Source organism: Mauremys mutica, chromosome 7 (genome assembly GCF_020497125.1).
Source record: "Mauremys mutica isolate MM-2020 ecotype Southern chromosome 7, ASM2049712v1, whole genome shotgun sequence".
NCBI lineage: Eukaryota > Metazoa > Chordata > Testudines > Geoemydidae > Mauremys > Mauremys mutica.
In genome coordinates, this window is record NC_059078.1 from 107,117,269 (window position 1) to 107,135,509 (window position 18,241).

Genomic DNA, 18,241 nt, shown 5'->3' on the forward strand with positions numbered 1-18,241 from the left:
TTCTCAGGGGGGCACTTGCTCTAAGATTTACTTCCTCCCTTTTTAATGGCCTTCCATCTGGATGGCCTTTTCTTTAGGTTTGATCTTGCTGGTAGGTGTTATGGGATGGGGACAATATCATTCCATCAATCCCTTCTGCCACAGTCCACCCCATCACAAGATGGCTTTTCTGGCTCTAATTGTCTATGTTTTTTAACTTTTTCTTTATCTGGTTTATCTTTCATTTTATCCATTATTATTATTTATTAGTTGTACTGTTGTAGCACCTAGAGGACCCCACTCCTACCTCGATTTTTACATCAGTGTCCACATCTGTAAAATGGGGATGGTGATACGTACCTCCCTTTGTAAAGCTTTTCAAGATCTACTGATGAAAAGAGGTAGGTGGTGTTGTTGTTTGGAAGGAAAAGAGGAAGCGGGAGGAGGAAGCTGATTTTGACTTTTTTCCTTCTTAAGTATCAGTGTAAATATCAGTCGTCAAGCTACAAAACCAGATGCTAAAAACTGATTTTAAAGAGATGAAAGTGGATTTCACTTAGGCTATGATCTGAAAGATAAGCGGGGGGAAATGTCAAAAAATAAAGTATGTGAACTATCCAAATTTCATGGTTATTCTTTCGCCTCTCCATCCTCCCACATTTAAGACAATTAAGTGTACCAATCTGTAGAACTCTTACAGAAAGACATGCATCAGTGAACAAGCAGTTGACATCATGGATAGGCTACTGCTTGTATTATATGTTCTCCTCCTCTCCCTTTCATTTTCTGGTAACTTTTAGGAAGCCAACAGAGCTTATAAATCACTAATGAAAAAAAGTATGACCAAAGATTTGAAACAGACATTGCTAAGATATATGACAGTTAAAGACTTAAGCAAGCACATAGAAAATAAAATGCTACTTTTCCAATGTGTGTATATAAAAATTAATGTTCAAAGATGTAACACCACATTATTTTGGTGTCTCAAAACTTCAAAGTGTGTCTCAAGCATCTTTCAGTCTGATGTCAAATTGATCATTAAGAACAAACTTTTTCATTTCTGAAAAAAAAAATTTACAGAGGTAATGACATCTGCACAGGTTTCACTCAACAAGCAGGCACTTCTGATGTTAAAATTCTTAGACAGCAAGCTTCAAAATCAAAACAACTAATCAGTAGTTCAATCATGTGAGACATCTGCCTTGAAACAAATCCTAATTGTATATTTTAAAGAAGTAAAACCTTTTGCTATTTAAAAAAAATAGTTATACTGTTTCTAACTAAATATAAACAGGCTCATAACGAAAACTCTAGAATTTCAGATCCAACTCTTGTGATTGACACCTAACTAAAATAGGTTGCAGCAAAACGCCGGATTCTCAACTAACCCCAACTTTGGATCAATATCAATCTGGATCTAAACATTGCCATTCAGCACTCTCTCTCAAAAATCCCCATCATCACCTAGACCAGATAAGTATTTAAACAGAAAAGCATACCATAGAAATAATTCTGCAAACAGTATGACTTAATACATCTTTTATCTGTAATTTCTCCAAGACAGAGAACTGCAGAAGCAAACCAGACGCTCCACATTAGAACAATCAGATATAAATATGGCTAAATATAGATCTCTCTCTATTTACCCATTAAACAGAAATGCGCTTATTTTACTTAATTCCATGAAAAGCACACAAGGTAGCTCTTAATACCACTAGGCCCCATCCGCACTGAGAACCATGTTAACATAACAGTGGGAGCAGAACTCCCATTGAATCGCTTTCTAACATGGTTTGGTTAGGCAGCATGGGAAGGGCCAAATAACGTTAAGAAAACAACTATTTGGGATTAGGTTCTTAGCTAATCTTGAACATTTAAAAAAAAACAAAACCCCAGCTTTTATCATGGTTTGGCTCATTCTATAAGGGCTGGATTATTCATATTTATCTTAGTCACCCCCAGGAGCCTCAATCAGGATTGAAGCACCGTTATGTTAGCCATAATACAAACTGGCCCAGATTTTAGAGGTATTTAGACATTGCTCCGCTCTTTTGAAAATGGGACTTAGCCATTTAAGTCACTTAGGCCTTGCAACACTAAGTGAAGCAGTGCCTAAATATCTTTAAAAATTTGGGCATGAGCTCTACCCAAATAACTAAAGAATCTAAGGAGACAAATTACATGAAAGGTGTGGGTTGTATGGGGGACAGATATGAGAAAGAAGGCAGTCAAATAAATACAATATCTACATTGGTTATTTTCTTCCTGACATCCCACCACACATGAGTGAAGAGATTATGTGCAGAAGAGGGTAGTGATCTTATGAATCAGTTCAAGAAATTTTCTGTGCATAAAGGCCAGCATCAAAGAAAGTACAAAGATGTTTCTGTGAGAAGCTGACAATGGATAGACAGCTGGAACCATTTGTTGGTTCCAGTCTTGGAACCAAGACTGGAACCATTGACATCAAAATGCATAAGACAGTAGATCAGCAGGAACTATGTGTGAATTCAATATGATTAACACACACTGCTCCATTCTGAGTGTAGACTAGGGCTAAATTCCCTGCATTTTAAGTGAAACCTGTAAACTTTACATAGCTTTTTATAACTACACAACTAGTGACAAAAAGGTGTTCAAGACTTCAGTCACATTCCTAGATTTATATCTACCAGTGCTGTTTAAACACAAAAAGCCATATTAAAAATGACAAAAACTGTCTAATGTCTGACCTTGATACCTAGGGCTTTATTCAGGCCATTCCTATTAATGCATATGGGGGTTCTCAGCTAAAATCCTACACAGTTACATAAGCAGAGCACAATTCAAGCCAACAAAAGGAGGAAATTCAGAGTTCTAAGACCTTTAATTAATTTTAATACATTTTTGTTATCCAAATCACATATACCCCATCTTAACACAGCCACTAGCTCATTCATTTCAACATCCTATTTTACGTTGTCTTTCATGTTCATAAAACCTGCAAGCAATTCCTGCTCTATGTCTACTCACTTCTGCACTTTATCTGCCAGTTTAGCACTAGCCTCTTCTTTTACTCTCCACACAATCCTTCCCAGTGTTGGTTCGAGAACCTTCTCCCCTGCAAATCATGTCAGCTGGAACAAATCTTCCTGTGTGTCCCATTAACTGCCCATCTTAATTCAAATTTGATATGACAATATCAGATTCCTCTTGTCTATACCTGTGAATCATGCTCTTCCTTTGCTATTATTTACCTAAAAAGCATCTCCAGAAAGAGCTTTTATCAAAGATCCTTCACAACAAAGATGTCCCGTAACGTTCTACTGTATTGTAATACACTTTGGTACAACAGCTAAAAAGTATTTTCTGTACCGATTTTGTTCTTTTCCATTTAGCTAACATTGATTTTTGTACTGTCTCTCCAGTGTGTTGCAGAAGCCAGTTTTGCTTACTTCTCTTTTTCTTGCAGTAGCATCACTAAGCAAGAATATGCACAGGACTTACAATGCTTTTTGTTAGTTAACAGCTACTGCAGAGCCAGCACAGGAAGCAGTTGAGGACAAAAACTGCTTACATACAAGTTTTTTTTTTTTAAGTGAATATTGCTTTGCTTTTATTTTCTGGTGACTGGTAAAGTTTGGAATGCAGACAGAGATATCTACAATCCTGAAGTCATTCATCAAATAATAGTCTATTAAAGATGTGTTAGATTTGGGGCCTTAATTACCTGCCTGCGTTCTTTAGCACTATATCTATGCATGCTTATCTCATCACCTTATGTCTATTATTACAAATGGCTTTTGACCAGCAGCATATCGTACAATACATAGTGATAATCATTATCCAAACAGAATGAGGTGATGATATTTGGATGCCTTAACTCTGACACTGACCTCAGGAAGTCACCAATGCCTTTGTAACCTCCTAGCTGCAGTGGGCTCTAATGAAGGCTACCCTTGAAGAACAGTTTGAAGCTTCAGTAAAATGAGATGATCTGCTTGTTCAGTGGAAAAGTTTGGCCTTAGTGCATTACACGTGTGCTCAGTGTATTGCAGGGGCTTCCCATCACCTCCAAGGTGAAATTCAAGGTTTTGGTTTTTGTCTATGTGGGGGTTTGGATCTGGTTATCCTTACTGACTGTCTTCCTACAACAGCTAAGATCAAACATCAGATGAGCCGTTCTTGCTGACAGACTCAAGACGTACACCCTCAAAACAAGGTCCCCATCTAGCTCTTTCTAGGGGTTTGTCAGATCTCAAGTCCATTGGCCTTCAGCACCTGGTTCGGACTCATCTTTACCAATAAGCTTTTGCTGTGTCTAAACAAAAGCATTGTCTTGTGGTAGTAGTTTGATGTTTTCATGATGTGTACCTATATTGAGGGTTATTATTGCTGCCTACTGTGAACAATTTAAAATTCATATTAAATAACAATACAACTTACAGGAGAGAAACTGATATAACAACATTTGAATTTTTTAACAAGTAGTCAAATCTGAGGTTCTTTTGACCTATCAAACGTAAATGGAGCCATTTGAGTTTCCAACGGCAACAACATGTTAATCAGAATTGTTATAATATGAGTATTAGATATAATTTTACAGACTGAATAACTACACAGATTACATTGCAGAAAATTCTGGTAAAATTTTACTGATCATTTCCATGTTATCAATAAGGTGCAGTGCACAGTAGAAAAATAAGCAAAACTTTTATTATTTTTCCACCAGTATCCTAAATCCCAGCAATGTTTGAGAGAATAACAACTCCATGAATAATATGAATTGACATGGAACTTCCTTTGACATTGTATTTGTTCCAATGTCAAGTAAATAGTTATTAATTTGGACCTCCGGGGTCTATTCACCTCTTGATGCAAATGCCTAACTCCTAGTATTAACACTGGTTACACTACCAGTAAGGGAAAATAAACCCATAGTATACAGAATTTGATCAAGATAAATAGGATTATATTTAATCATGTGCATATAATGCAGTATATAGGATGTAATAAAGAAGAAATATAAATTAAAGACTGTGGCAGTGTGCATAATATCTCTTTTTCAGTCTTACAGAAGAGAAGTTTAACAAAGTGTTTATCTAGCGGAATATTCTAAGGAATAGTTGCAAACTTTTATTTTTCAATATACTGCTGTTTTTGCTCCAGCACTGCTCTATCAAAGTATGCAAATGTCATTTTTTTTGTGTTTTCACCCCCAGAGCTAATCTTAACTATCTAAAAAGGCATAGTTTAATAAAAACAAGAGAAACTCTTACAGTAACATGTTCTTTTTTGTAGGTGATGCAATTATTGTAAATGCTTTGCTACTCTACCAATAAGAAGAGAAGGCAATCAGAAGCTACAGCCTCTTATGTTATTCAGGAGGAAACCTTCACATTTTTATGGCAATGAAGAAGCAGTCACATGAGTTTTCATAGGTTATCATAGTAACTATGGTGCTGAAACTCTGAACACATCAAATTTAGGGATTTTACTAGTAACTGTCTCAACAGTGCTGAACCTACAGTAGTTTAGAACACATTCAAAACAATATACGCCACAGCTATCGTCTACAGTAGGACAATAGCAATTTAAAAACAAAGTATCACCCTAGGCCCCTCAGTGGCACTGCTCTGATTTCTTGCAGTAATAACATGTATCAAGAGAGGAGAGGTACATGGCTAGAGCAATTTGCACTTACATCGGTGAAAAGAAGGCTCCAAAAAGAATAATAATAAGGAATAACTTTGATAAACGATGAATAAGGAAGCCCAACATATAGAGCAAAGTAGGAGTCTAAAATCAAATGCATGAGGTGTCCAAAACAGATTTCTTAAAAAGTTTAATTTGGCAGTTACTGTCATTGTTAGCTCCATTATTCTAGGTGAGAACTATAATAAAAAGTTGAGAGTGGTCCACACAACTGACACTTGTGTTGTCAGAGTTGTGATGTACACAACTCTGTATAACATCAACAGTGCTTTTTTGCTTTTTAACCACAGAAACTAAACATCTAAAAGCATTTGATTATGAGTAGAAATCAAACTATAGTAGTGTGCCTGCATTTTAAGACTCAGTGAAAAATGCATGTTACACAGGAAAAGGTTCTGCAAATAATTGGCAAAGATCATTAGTATCAGCAAGGAAAATTTTCCAGAAGAGTTTTTCTTGCATACCAATAATCCTCAGTCCCATATTCAGGAGATGAGTCTCCTGATTTTTAAAAATTTTCTCATAGTAATAAAGACAGTTTACTAACAATTAAGTACCTGAAAAAATTCTAAATATGTTTACTGGAAGACCATAATGCATGAAATTGGGAGAAAAAATTATAGTATTTTGTAAGCAGAAATTCAAGGCACTTTAATAAGTGCAGTAGTCATGTGATATTTAGAATGAAGAGAGATTTTGGCTGCCATGTTGGATTCGTTCATAGAAAGTAAATCCATGTGGTTGCTTTAGAAATTTTGTTTCAACTGCAAAAGCCTATTGTGCACTACATATTCTTACAAGAAAAACCCATGGAGGAGGAGACAGGACACATGGATATTCATACATTTTGAAGTAAAACATGCTTTTCTCATTAAACCGTGTGATATTATTTAGATGTATCAAACGCCACACAGGAGATTTCTTGCTAGAGGTGTGCCTTTGGTATATTAGTCTAAAGGCATCACATACCACTGATTCCATCTTCGCTTTCTTGTGGTGAAAGCAAGTCTTGTGCACATTGGTGAATTTCATCCTAGGCTATCAAATATAATCAGAATCCTTTGGTATGTGCATATAACCTTAAGAGTTGTTATTCATGTAGTCTTTCAATTCTGTGTGAAACTATACCATCTGTGAATTTTACATCTTAAGATGTTATGGAAATATAAGATGAAGTTAAAATCTTTTATTAAACATACTTTTTGTAACAAAGTTTTACTTTACATATATGTTTCTACAGAGCAAAGAATATAAATCAATTTTAAATTAGAGTTTGGTGTCACTTTCAGACTACAAGATTGTTTTTTCTCTTCACTAACAAATCAATAGTTTATAAAACTGCAGTAATGTAATTTATGTTGTAACATAGGTGGGTGACTTCACTGAGCTTTGGATCAAGGCCCTGAACCTGAAAAGACTTATACACATGTTTAACTTTACATATTGACTTTAAATGGGACTCATCAGGATGCATATATTTTTGCAGGGCTGGGGCTCGAATCATATCAGCTAGGACCCTTTGCTGCATTTGTAAATGCTAGTACTGGAAACTGGATGGTGAGAAATCTGGATTGTTAGCAAGGGATGAAGAATAGTAGGGGGGAGAGAAGTACACAGTTTAATAAAATATGCCACAGAACACCTGAAACAATGTAAAAGTTAACAGCTACGGTGACTTTCCATAAAGAGTCTCAGTACTTTTGACATCACATTTTGATACAGTTTGATGGACTACTTCTATATTCAGACAGAAAGTTAAGTTCTTTTAGTCATAATCAACCTTAAACAAACAACAAAAACAAAGAAATCAAGGATTAGGGTTTAGCATCTAGAAAAATAAGCTCTGTGATCTCTTTAATATTTAACTTGGCAAATCATGTCATTCAATCAGTTAATCTCTTTAAATGTAGCTACAGCACAAGAAGCTATAATGCAGTGTCTAATATGCACGTCTGCAAACTCTGAACTTCTGCAGTATTTATGCATATTGCTGAACTCCATCTCAGTAGTTTTTTAAGTTTCTGGAAGAAGGATCAGTTCATTCCATGTGGTACAGTCACTCATTTTATATAACTGAATGTTTATGTCACCTTTTGTCTTGTATCTCAAAAAACTCTACAGAGCTAAGTAATGTCAGCAGAATTACAGAGAAATAACGTAGGCAAGGGAGTTAAGTTATATTTAGGGCCCACCAAATTCACGGACCATTTTGGTCAATTTCATGGTCACAGGATTTTAAAAATCGTAAATTTCATGATTTCAGCTATTTAAATCTGAAATGTCACCGTGTTGTCATTGTAGGGGTCCTGACCCAAAAAGGAGTCATCAGGGGGATCGCAAGATTATTGTAGTGGGGTTGCGGTATTGCTGCCCTTACTTCTGCAATGCTGCTGTCGGCAGCACTGCCTTCAGAGCTGGGCGGCTCTAGAGCAGTGGCTGCTGGCCAGGAACCCAATTCTGAAAGGAGAACCACCAGCAGCAGCAGCGCAGAAGGATGGCATAGTATGGTATTGCCACCCTGACTTCTGCACTGCTGCTGGCGGGGCGCCACCTTCAGAGCTGGAGGCCCAGCCAACAGCTGCCGTTCTGCAGCCGCCCAGCTCTGAAGGCAGTACAGAAGTAAGGGTGGCAATACTGCAACCCTTCTAAAATAAACTTGCAACCCCTTCTCTCTCTCTCCACTCTACCCCCCACCCCGCAGTCCCCTTTGGGTCAGGACACCCAGTTTGAGAAACAGTGGCCTCCCCCATGAAATCTGTATAGTATAAAAGCCCATAAAAGACCAGATTTCATGGTCTGTGACGCATTTTTCATGGCCGTGAATTTGACAGGACCCTAGTTATATTACAGTTTCCCATATTCAATTGGCCTGTCCAGGGGTACAGATTTAGGAGCCCAGTCTGGCAAGGGACCTGCTCCTGCTCCCACTGAAATCAATGTGAGTTTTGGCATTGACTTCTGTGGGAGCAGAGCAGGCCTGTGGGCCTCCCTCTCATAATAAGGAAAGTCTTCTGCAAAACAGCACATTCAGGTTTTCAAGTACAGATAAATGGTTTACCCCCAACTTTCCGTTAGGTTTTAGTCTGGATAGAAGTGCTTGGCTAAGTAGAGCACGTTTCCATTCCGTTGGTGAAAACACTACACATACAAAAAAAAAAGTACAGTTAAAATCCTTAATAATTTTACTGTGCATCAACTGTTTGGTTGAGCATTCTGTCAGCAGATATGCATGTGCAATTCTCACTGAACACAACAGAAGTTAAATAAGGCAAAGAATTTGCAGTTACCCTTTTTGGTTGCAATCACCCCTAATCACAGATATCTAGAAAATTATTAGTTCAAGCTACTACTGGAAATAAAAGTCTCTCTAGCTGAATTACTCAGGCTAATGCAATTGGGAAAGGGAGATAGCCATTTTTGAAGTATCAATTTACTGGCTATTAAAGCCACACTTAAAATTAACTGCATCACAGAATATACTACATCATTTATCTTATCTCCATTTTGTAGAATATTATCAGATTCCTTGGTACATCTGTATTAAGGACAATATTAATTCTGTCGATTACCTCATTCCAAAATAACCTAATGTTCTGGCATTCCGAAAGCATATGGGACAAAGCAGTGGCTCAATTAATCTGGAAATTGAGTCAGGATTTTCAATCCAGAGGTGTCCTAACAAAACCTCACGCCAGTTCTTTTAAATCTATCACTTGCTAGCAGATTCTAATGCTAAATAGCAAAGTCACTAAAAAACTATACTTAAGTTACTAGGAACTATTCTAGTAACTTTTCATTATGAGACTTTCACAGCTGAACACTGAGTTTTGTTTTTTGTTTTATTTTTTTTAAATTGTTTTTATCCTGGATGCCTGTGCCCTAAAACATGACCTTCTTTAAGGCATAATCATTCAGTGTTTGACAACTTAGTAAATGCAGCATATTCCATAGCTGATTAAATTTCATAGTTTAGTTTTTATCCAGTGGTGCAGCAGGTTACAGAAGTAAAAGCCCACAAAGGATTTATTTCATAAGTGTTTTCACTTAAATTTCCTGTAAGGGTCACTGGTTTAACAGATTGACAAGGAAAACTGGTTTCCCATAGTTTTGGGCATCTCAGTAACTGGCTACCTGACAGGTTTCAGAAAGTATTCATAAATGGGGAATCATCATCAAGCAAGTGTGTTTCTAGTGGAGTCCCTCAGGGATAAGTTCTTGGCCTATACTGTTTAACATTTTTAATCCATGAGTGAAAGAAAACAAAATCATTACTGATAAAGTTTGCAATGACACAATGCCTGGAGGAATGGTAAATAATAAGAGGACAGGTCACTGATACAGAGCAATGTGGATCACTTGGTGAGACAGATGCAAACAAACAATATACATTTCAATACAGCCAGATAAAAAGTCATATCTATGAATAAAGCATCACTAGGAAGCAGCGACTCTGAGAATCATGTGGGTGTCAGGGTAGATAACCAGTGGAACATGAGCGTCCAGCGAGACATTTGGGACCAGAAGGGCTAATGTAATATTTGGATGTATAAACAGGAATCTCAAGGAGGACTAGGGAGGATATTATCTTTCTGTTTGGCTCTGGTGTGACCAATACAGAAACACTGTGTCCAGTTTTGGGTTTCCCAATTCAAAAAGGATGTTGATAAATTGGTAGAAGTCAGAGAAGAGCCACTAGAATGATTAAAAGGATTGGAAAACATGCCTTATAGCAATAGACTCAAGGATCTCAATCTAGTTGTCTTAACTAAGAGAAAGTTAAGGCGTGACTTGGTAAGTGTATAAGTATCTAGGTACAAAAATTTGATAATGGGCTCTTCAATCTAGAAAGCAAAGGCGATGACAAGATCCAATGGCTGGAAGTTGAAGCTAGACAATTCAAACTGGAAATATGGCGTACATTTTAAAAAGTGAAGGTAATAAATTATTCCATTATGCTGGATTTTCCATCACTGGCAATTTTAAAATCAAGATTGGTTGTTTTTCTGAAAAGATATGCTCTAGTTCAAATAGGAATTACTCAGGGAAGTTCTATGGCCTGTGTTATACAGGTGGTCAGAGTGGATGATTACAATTGTCCCCCTTAGTTTTATAATCTACAAATAAGCAATAGGAGGATAAAAATGTAATTGATTATACTAGCCTACATTTTTGACCTACTTCAATGAAGTCTATTTCAGGTTTGTCTGTTCTCTCCAAGTTGGCTGGTCTCCATATTGTATTTTACCAAGCTTTACATAACTTAACTACCAGCATTCTGAAAATCCATCTTTAGCTCAATTTTTTATTTTTGGTAGCTATGAAACAGATGGCATTCAGCATACAGAATCCATGTAACAGAAATGGGCACCAATCCAATGAAACAGTTATAGATGAATATGAATTAAAATAAAACTGAAAATAGCAAGTACAGTATACTAATATTTTGTCCCATAACAAACATGGCTGACATTTTTGGATATTCTTTACTGCTAAAAGACTAACAGTCATGTGTGACTCATTAATAAACTATTTGACCTGAGTCCCTACATGGTCCTCAGTAGAACGCACAAGGTGAAACAAATTGGAGTTTTCCCATTGATTTCAGTGAGGTGACATTTCACTCGAATCCCAGAGTTAGATTCAGACTTTAAGGCCAGCCAGAAGGGACCATCATGATCATGGCATGTTGCAGGCCACAGAACCTCACCCACCCACTCCTGTAATAGACCTCTAACCTCTGGCTGAATTGCTGAAGTCCTCACATCATGATTTAAAAACTTCAACTTACAGAGAATTCACCATTTACACTGATTTAAATCTGCAGATGGCCCATGCCTTGTGCTACAGAGGAAGGCAAAAGCCCCCAAGGTCTCTGTCAATCTGACACCTGGAAAAATTCCTTCCCGACCCCAAATATGGTGATCAGTTAGATCCTGAGCATGGGTGCAAGACCCAGCACCCAGACACCTGGGAAAATATTCTCTGTTATAACTCAGAGCCCTAACGCTCCTAACTTACCCCTTTCCTAGCATTTGGCTTTATTGCTCACTCACTGCATGAAAAAAGAGAAAGAATCCTGTAGCACCTTATAGACTAACAGACGAATTGGAGCATAAGCTTTCGTGGGTGAATACCCACTTCATCAGACACATGGGCTGATGGATTTCCACTCCATACAGCTAAATGCAGTGCCTTGCATGGTGTCAAGTATCAGAGGGGTAGCCGTGTTAGTCTGGATCTGTAAAAAGTGACAAAGAGTGGCACCTTATAGACTAACAGAAGTATTGGAGCATAAGCATGAGTCTGACGAAGTGGGTATTCACTCACGAAAGCTCATGCTCCAATACATCTGTTAGTCTATAAGGTGCCACAGGACTCTCTGTCGCGTTTCACAGATCCAGACTAACACAGCACCCCCTCTGATACTTGACACTGCATGAAACTCACCTATGTTTCTTCTCTAGGCTTGGCCGCCCCTAGTGTTTTCTTCCAGGACTTCCTCTACCCTAGCTCCGTTACCACTGCATAGAGGGCTACCGGTATCTTTTTATATTCAGGGTTGAGTTAAGAAGCTGGACCTTCCACAATGAATCAGCAAGAAATTCAGCAGCTTTATGCAGCATAATAGCATCTTTTAAAGTGATGTGTCAACAGATGAGCCTCTTACTATTTTAATTGTATTACAAGGCCTCATTATTTTAATATTGAGGCTGAAAAACTCAAACGTGGGCAGTAAAATCTTTTGTGATCATTTGAATTCTTTGATTCTGCTTCTCTCTCTCCCCCACACTCAGTTTGAACATTTTCCTTGCAGGCTCATGCAGAAAACATTTCCCTTTCTACAGTAACTCTACTTCACCCACAGCCACCTGGAGGTAATGGTAATAAATATAGATTAGACTAGACATAATATGCTTTGGCTTCTACAAAGTCTTACTTCAGGTGTTTGCTAACGATTGATTAGATCTACAGAATTTAGGGACACAATTCATTACAATTAATGGCAGCTGTGCATGAGATTTTCAGAAGCAGCTATGTGGTTAAGAAGCACAAGTTACTGAATTTCAATGGGATTTGTGCTCCTAAACCACTTTGCTGTTTTTGAAAATTCCATCCTATATCTAAATATCCTCAGTGGCTCTGAAAACATCAACCTTGGAACGATATTAAAATCCAACGAATGTTCCAGTATTGCACCTAGCTCATTGAACTGTTAAGTTTTGCTGCTTCTAAGTGTTAGGCTTTATCCCCAGAGGGAGAGAGAAAGAGAGATGATAGGGCACATCTAAACAACAAATGAAGGTGTGATTGTAGCCCAGGGAGGCACACCTGCACTAGTTTTAATGTAGCTAACATGGGTAAGAACAGTAGTAAAGACATGGAGGCACAAATTGCAGCTCAGGCTAGCTCAGGGGTCGGCAATGTTTCAGAAGTGGTATGCTGAGTCTTCATTTGTTCACTCTAATTTAAGGTTTTGCGTGCCAGTAATACATTTGAACGTTTTTAGAAGATCTCTTTCTGTAAGTGTATAATATATAACTAAACTGTCGTTGTATGTAAAGTAAATAAGGTTTTTAAAATGTTTAAGAAGCTTCATTTAAAATTAAATTAAAATGCAGAGCCCCCCGGACTGGTGGCCAGGACCCAGGCAGTGTGTGTGCCACTGAAAATCAGCTCGCATGCCGATTTCGGCACGCGTGCCATAGGTTGCCTACCCCTGGGCTAGCTGCTCCAGTACAAGCCCACTGGGGTCTCCTGGTCTGGACTCTGGTGCTAGTCCACTCTGAAGTCCATGCCACCATGTCTTCACCGCTATTATTACAGGGGTTAGCTAGATTAAAGCTACTGCAGGCATGCCCACCAGAGCTGCAATCATACCTTCATTTGCTGTGGAGACATCATACCTTAGGAGAAAGAAGAATCAGTATTCTGCCCTGTTCATAGGCAGCTGACAAACATGGCTTCAGAGCGGTAAGGGGTAAAGAGTAGTGATCCAAAAACTAACAGCAGCAAAAAAAAAAAAAAAAAAAAGCAAAAAGCAAACAAACAAACAAGGGTTTAAAAAGGAATATGCCCTGAAAACAGACATTTCTGTATGTTCAATACGTTACCTGAATTCCAGCTGTTAACAGCTGAGAAAATACTAAATATTACAGATGACAAAAAGACAATTTCAAGTTAAGCCTGAAATTGTCAGTTAAGGCTCACATTTCCTTCTGTTGGTTAGGCAATGCAAGAGTATTAAATCAATATTAAGTGGTCTATTACGTAATACCTCTTTGCAAGTGTGATGGACCCATGTCTCCGAAGGAACTCATGAAGATATCATCCATTATGATAAGTGGAAATGTGTGTTGTGGGCATTAGGGTACAGTTAAGAGGTATGATATAACTTGGCATTCCTTGGTAGCAAGGGTTTGCATTGAAGGATATCATACTTAAACATTGTTTTTTTCTTTATGAAATCTAAATATAAGATACTATCCTTTGATTACTATACTAAGCTAATATAAAGTTTTAGCTGGATTCTTTTCTTTACATTTTATCCTAATTATATGTATTTATATTTGAAAGGCTTTCATAATGCTGAATTAGTACCATTGTAATCACGCAATGACAACATTTCTAGTGGTTTGAGAAGGTGGGTGGGAATAAGGACTCCTGGGTGCTATTCCAGCCTGCCATAAGGACTCTTGGAGTCACTTCTCAACTTTATCATTGGCTTGCTTTGTGACCTTGGGGAAGTCACTACCTCTGTTTCCCCATCTATACAATGGAAATAATAATATTTATCTTCCTAGAAGTGTAAGGAGGCTTTATTGATGTTTGTAAAGCATGTTGAGATTTACAGATAAAAGACACTATAAGTAGAAATCCTTCCATGGCAACAGACTGATATGCAGGATTATGACTTCACTGCAGGATCAAGCAAAAAAGATTGTGAGGGATAGAAATCTCATTCAAGTATAAATGCTTAAAAATGGCAGGGAATTCAATGAAAAAGGATTAGCCATTTAAACAGCTTTTTATATAAAACACTATTTTCCCCATGTTTGCCCCAGCTTGCAAGTCTTGCTCCAATACCTAGACACATTTTTTTAAACTTTTTATGAAACCTAAAAAACATCAGTTCATTTATCATAACAGATTCTTACTGAATGTGGGGGGGGGACGGATGGGAGGGACACGCCATCAACGAAAGACACTTTAACTGTTTGCTGGTGTAAATATACACAAATCCATTGACTTTGACTCTGTTAATTTATGCCAACAGAAATGTATTTTCTTACTTCAGCAATCATGTAAACTTTTCCATGCACATAAAACTGCTGTGAAGCAGCATAATAAATTCAGGTGTTACTCTAGTGTGGAATAATCAGCCAGCCACCTGTATCTTAGCTACACTTCGTAGTTCAACACAGGATGAAAACTGAATGCTCAAAACAGAGCTCCATATTTTACTATTTCTTTGAGAGAATTTCTCTGTTTTAACTGTCGGATATAGTAAACAATAATAGGCTTACTGTACAAAAAAGTTACTACAGAAAATATTTTTTTTTAAATGGTGATAACTGGTTTTCTGTCTTTAAGACTAAAAAAGTTCAGATGAGTCCATTGACACAGAAGCAGTAACAAGAATGCCCTCCACCATAATCATTGTACTTGCTTACAAAAAACTATCAATATGTTGTAAAAATCTGGATGTCTTCTCAAGCAGAGCAACATGTTCCGAATATTTAATCTGTCCATATGATCTAACATACAAACAAAACCTATTAAGCTCTATACCCACTGCACAATTACTAATCCTTTCAAATGTTCTGATCTTAGATATATGCATACACTTCTACCCTTGAACTACAAAAGCTGGATTTTATAGCCAGGGGATTTAAAGACAATTGTTCTTTAAATCTAATCAGAAATTAATTATGCAATGTTCAAAAAATTAGTAGAGCCAAAACTTAACTCAATTATAATAATGGGAGGACTACGCAGTATTCGTAGTACTTTACAATTTCATGCCTCTTGCAAGAAAGAAGTGTCTTTCACAGAAACCCATCGCTGTTCATTGACAATCACCCTGCCCATAAGTGTTTTCAACTTTTTGATTGTATGAAGTGCTGATTATTATAAAATATTCAACAGAGAAATACACAATTCTCCCAAAAGCAGTAAGGTATAAAACAAAGGAAGTAAAACTTTTCAAGCTACCATGAGGACCTAGTTTTCCACACACAGCCTGTTTTTCACAAACATAAAACGGGACTACTTAAAAATACAGGATATTTTCTAGAAGTTTATAATATTTGAATTAAGGAAACATTTCTGTTTTAATAAAAGACTTCTTAAACTGTTTTTAAATACAGGCATCATGGTGAGTAAGGAATCCAGCAAATGCTTACTCACAACCTCAGAAAGTGAAGTTGAGCCAGCAGCTTCCCTTGCTTTGGAGATGAAATATGCATTGGATCCCAATCGACAGATTAAGAAAAGAAACAAAGCCCTTCAGGTGAGATTTAAAGATATCTGCGAGGCCCAGAATGAACAAAGGGACAAACAACTATCTACAGTACAGCATGCAGACAAAAGAGAAACAAAGCCCATCTCTTATAAAGCAGCTTATCGTAAATATATGACAGTGCCCGCACGAAGGTCCATACCTAATGTTACTAAGAGCACAGGAGTTCAGACCTCACCAGATCTTAAAAAGTGTTACCAGACATTCCCTTTGGACCGCAAAAAAGGGAATATTATTAAAAGCGTCTCAGCTGTTGACACCTTTAAGAGTCAAAACAATGGATTTTTAATAGATATTAAGGATGAAGATAGTAAAAACTCAGGGGAGGCTGCTCATTGTAGCAAGGTCAGTGACCTAAAGACAGCAGAGTTTATTTCCCATACTCATGAACGCATGAATGCAGTAGATCAGCCTTCTAGTGACAACTGTTCAGAGGCATGTAAAAGCACTGATTTGCACAGCTGTACTAAAGAACCTCCTTCTCTTCAAAACTCAGCAGACTCTACTTCAGAAGAGCCTGATTACCAGCTGCACGATAATGCAAAACATGATACAGTGCCTCTGGATAATGAGGAATCTAATCAATCAGCACATGGGAAAGTGTTCAAGACGGAAGTAGCTACAATTTATTTACCTGCATCCAGTTCACATGCCACACAGCCTGACCCGCAAAACTCTGCAGCAGAGACTGAATGGTCACTATGCCCAGCAACAGATGAGGAAAAAAAGAGAACTGTGCATCTTAATGGTCTGCAATCCCAGTCAGTAAACGCTCAGGCCTGCTCAACACAGGCACAGTGCCAATCAGCCGAATGTAATGAACAGACCCTTCAGATAAATGTTTCACCTATGGAAGAAAACCAGCCTTGTCAGACAGCAGTTGCTGTGAGTGAAGAATGCCAACAAATTGTGCCTCACACAGAAGTGGTAGACTTGAAAGCACAGCTTCAGATGATGGAGAATTTAATCAGCTCAAGCCAGGAAACCATAAAAGTGCTGTTGGGTGTCATTCAGGAGCTAGAAAAAGGAGAAGCTCATAGAGAAGGGTAAGTATAAACCAAATTGTTTTTAAAAGCTTTCTTAATATGTACTGTCATTTAAATTTGCCAATTTAATCTACACAAGAAGCATAAATCTTAAGTAAATTCCAGTACTGAACCAGTGTCATATTTTTCACATGTTCTAAATGTTTTTGCTTTAGAAATATGTCCTAGATTAACTACATAGCCATCTTTAAAAATAGGTCTTATTTATTTATATTCCTTAAATTGAATATTTAATTGATTCATCTTTCTCGCTATATATATTTTTGTTAAGGAATTGAATCTATTAGTCTGAGGATTAGTGCCTGAAATGACATTGAAGCTATTTCACTTTTTCTAATATGCACATAACAAACTACCTTTCAGAATATGCATTATTCAGTATGCTTTTTATATCAACAATTTGTATGAACAATAATTCTCTGTATGGCACTAAAATTTAGAAGAAAAGCCTCATTCTATAATAGAAATATCTTTTAAGATTAAGGGATACTAATACAACTCTGAACAATCTCATTAACTGCATGAGAATCTTGATTGTTTTATTCTTTAAACTTCAGAGTTTTTAATCTTATTTGTATTACTTCAGATATTTAATATAAAGGAAATATTTGAATAACAAGTCTTCCACACAATGCTGATACTGTCCAAAATATGCAAAACTTTTCATCACAGCCAAAGGGAAAATTATTTTGTAATCATTTGTTTTCTTCCATAAGCTTACACATTTTCTACAAGTACTATTACTTTTGCATGAGTGATGCAAGTGATAGTTATTTAACCAGATACAGATAATTTAGTCTTTATCTGATAATTGCAACCCTTGGGTGCCTTTGGTGTCCCATATACATGATCTTCATTTAATACTATAAGGATTCATTGTCGTCATTTGCTAGTTTTTACTCAATGGCTGCATTTCAGAAGAAACACTTTTCTAACAGTTGCTCACATGTTTTTAAACCCTTCTATAATATACAAGGTTTTAAATTTAACAACAAAAACAAAC

The 18,241-nt window shown here is 37.1% G+C and overlaps 2 protein-coding genes across 8 annotated transcripts in view; one reads left to right on the forward strand and one right to left on the reverse strand.

Moving 5' to 3' along the window:
* Positions 1-18,241, reverse strand: part of DOCK1 (dedicator of cytokinesis 1) — a 561,291-nt gene that overhangs the window by 310,684 nt on the left and 232,366 nt on the right. The window lies entirely within an intron of this gene.
* INSYN2A (inhibitory synaptic factor 2A) overlaps positions 1-18,241 on the forward strand; it is a 79,791-nt gene that overhangs the window by 5,257 nt on the left and 56,293 nt on the right. For all 6 annotated transcript variants that reach the window (XM_045023409.1, XM_045023410.1, XM_045023411.1 and 3 more), the window contains exon 2: positions 16,041-17,238. In XM_045023409.1, the coding sequence (XP_044879344.1) occupies positions 16,046-17,238 (1,193 nt within the window). In that variant the 5' untranslated portion in view covers positions 16,041-16,045. The remainder of the gene's footprint in view (positions 1-16,040; positions 17,239-18,241) is intronic.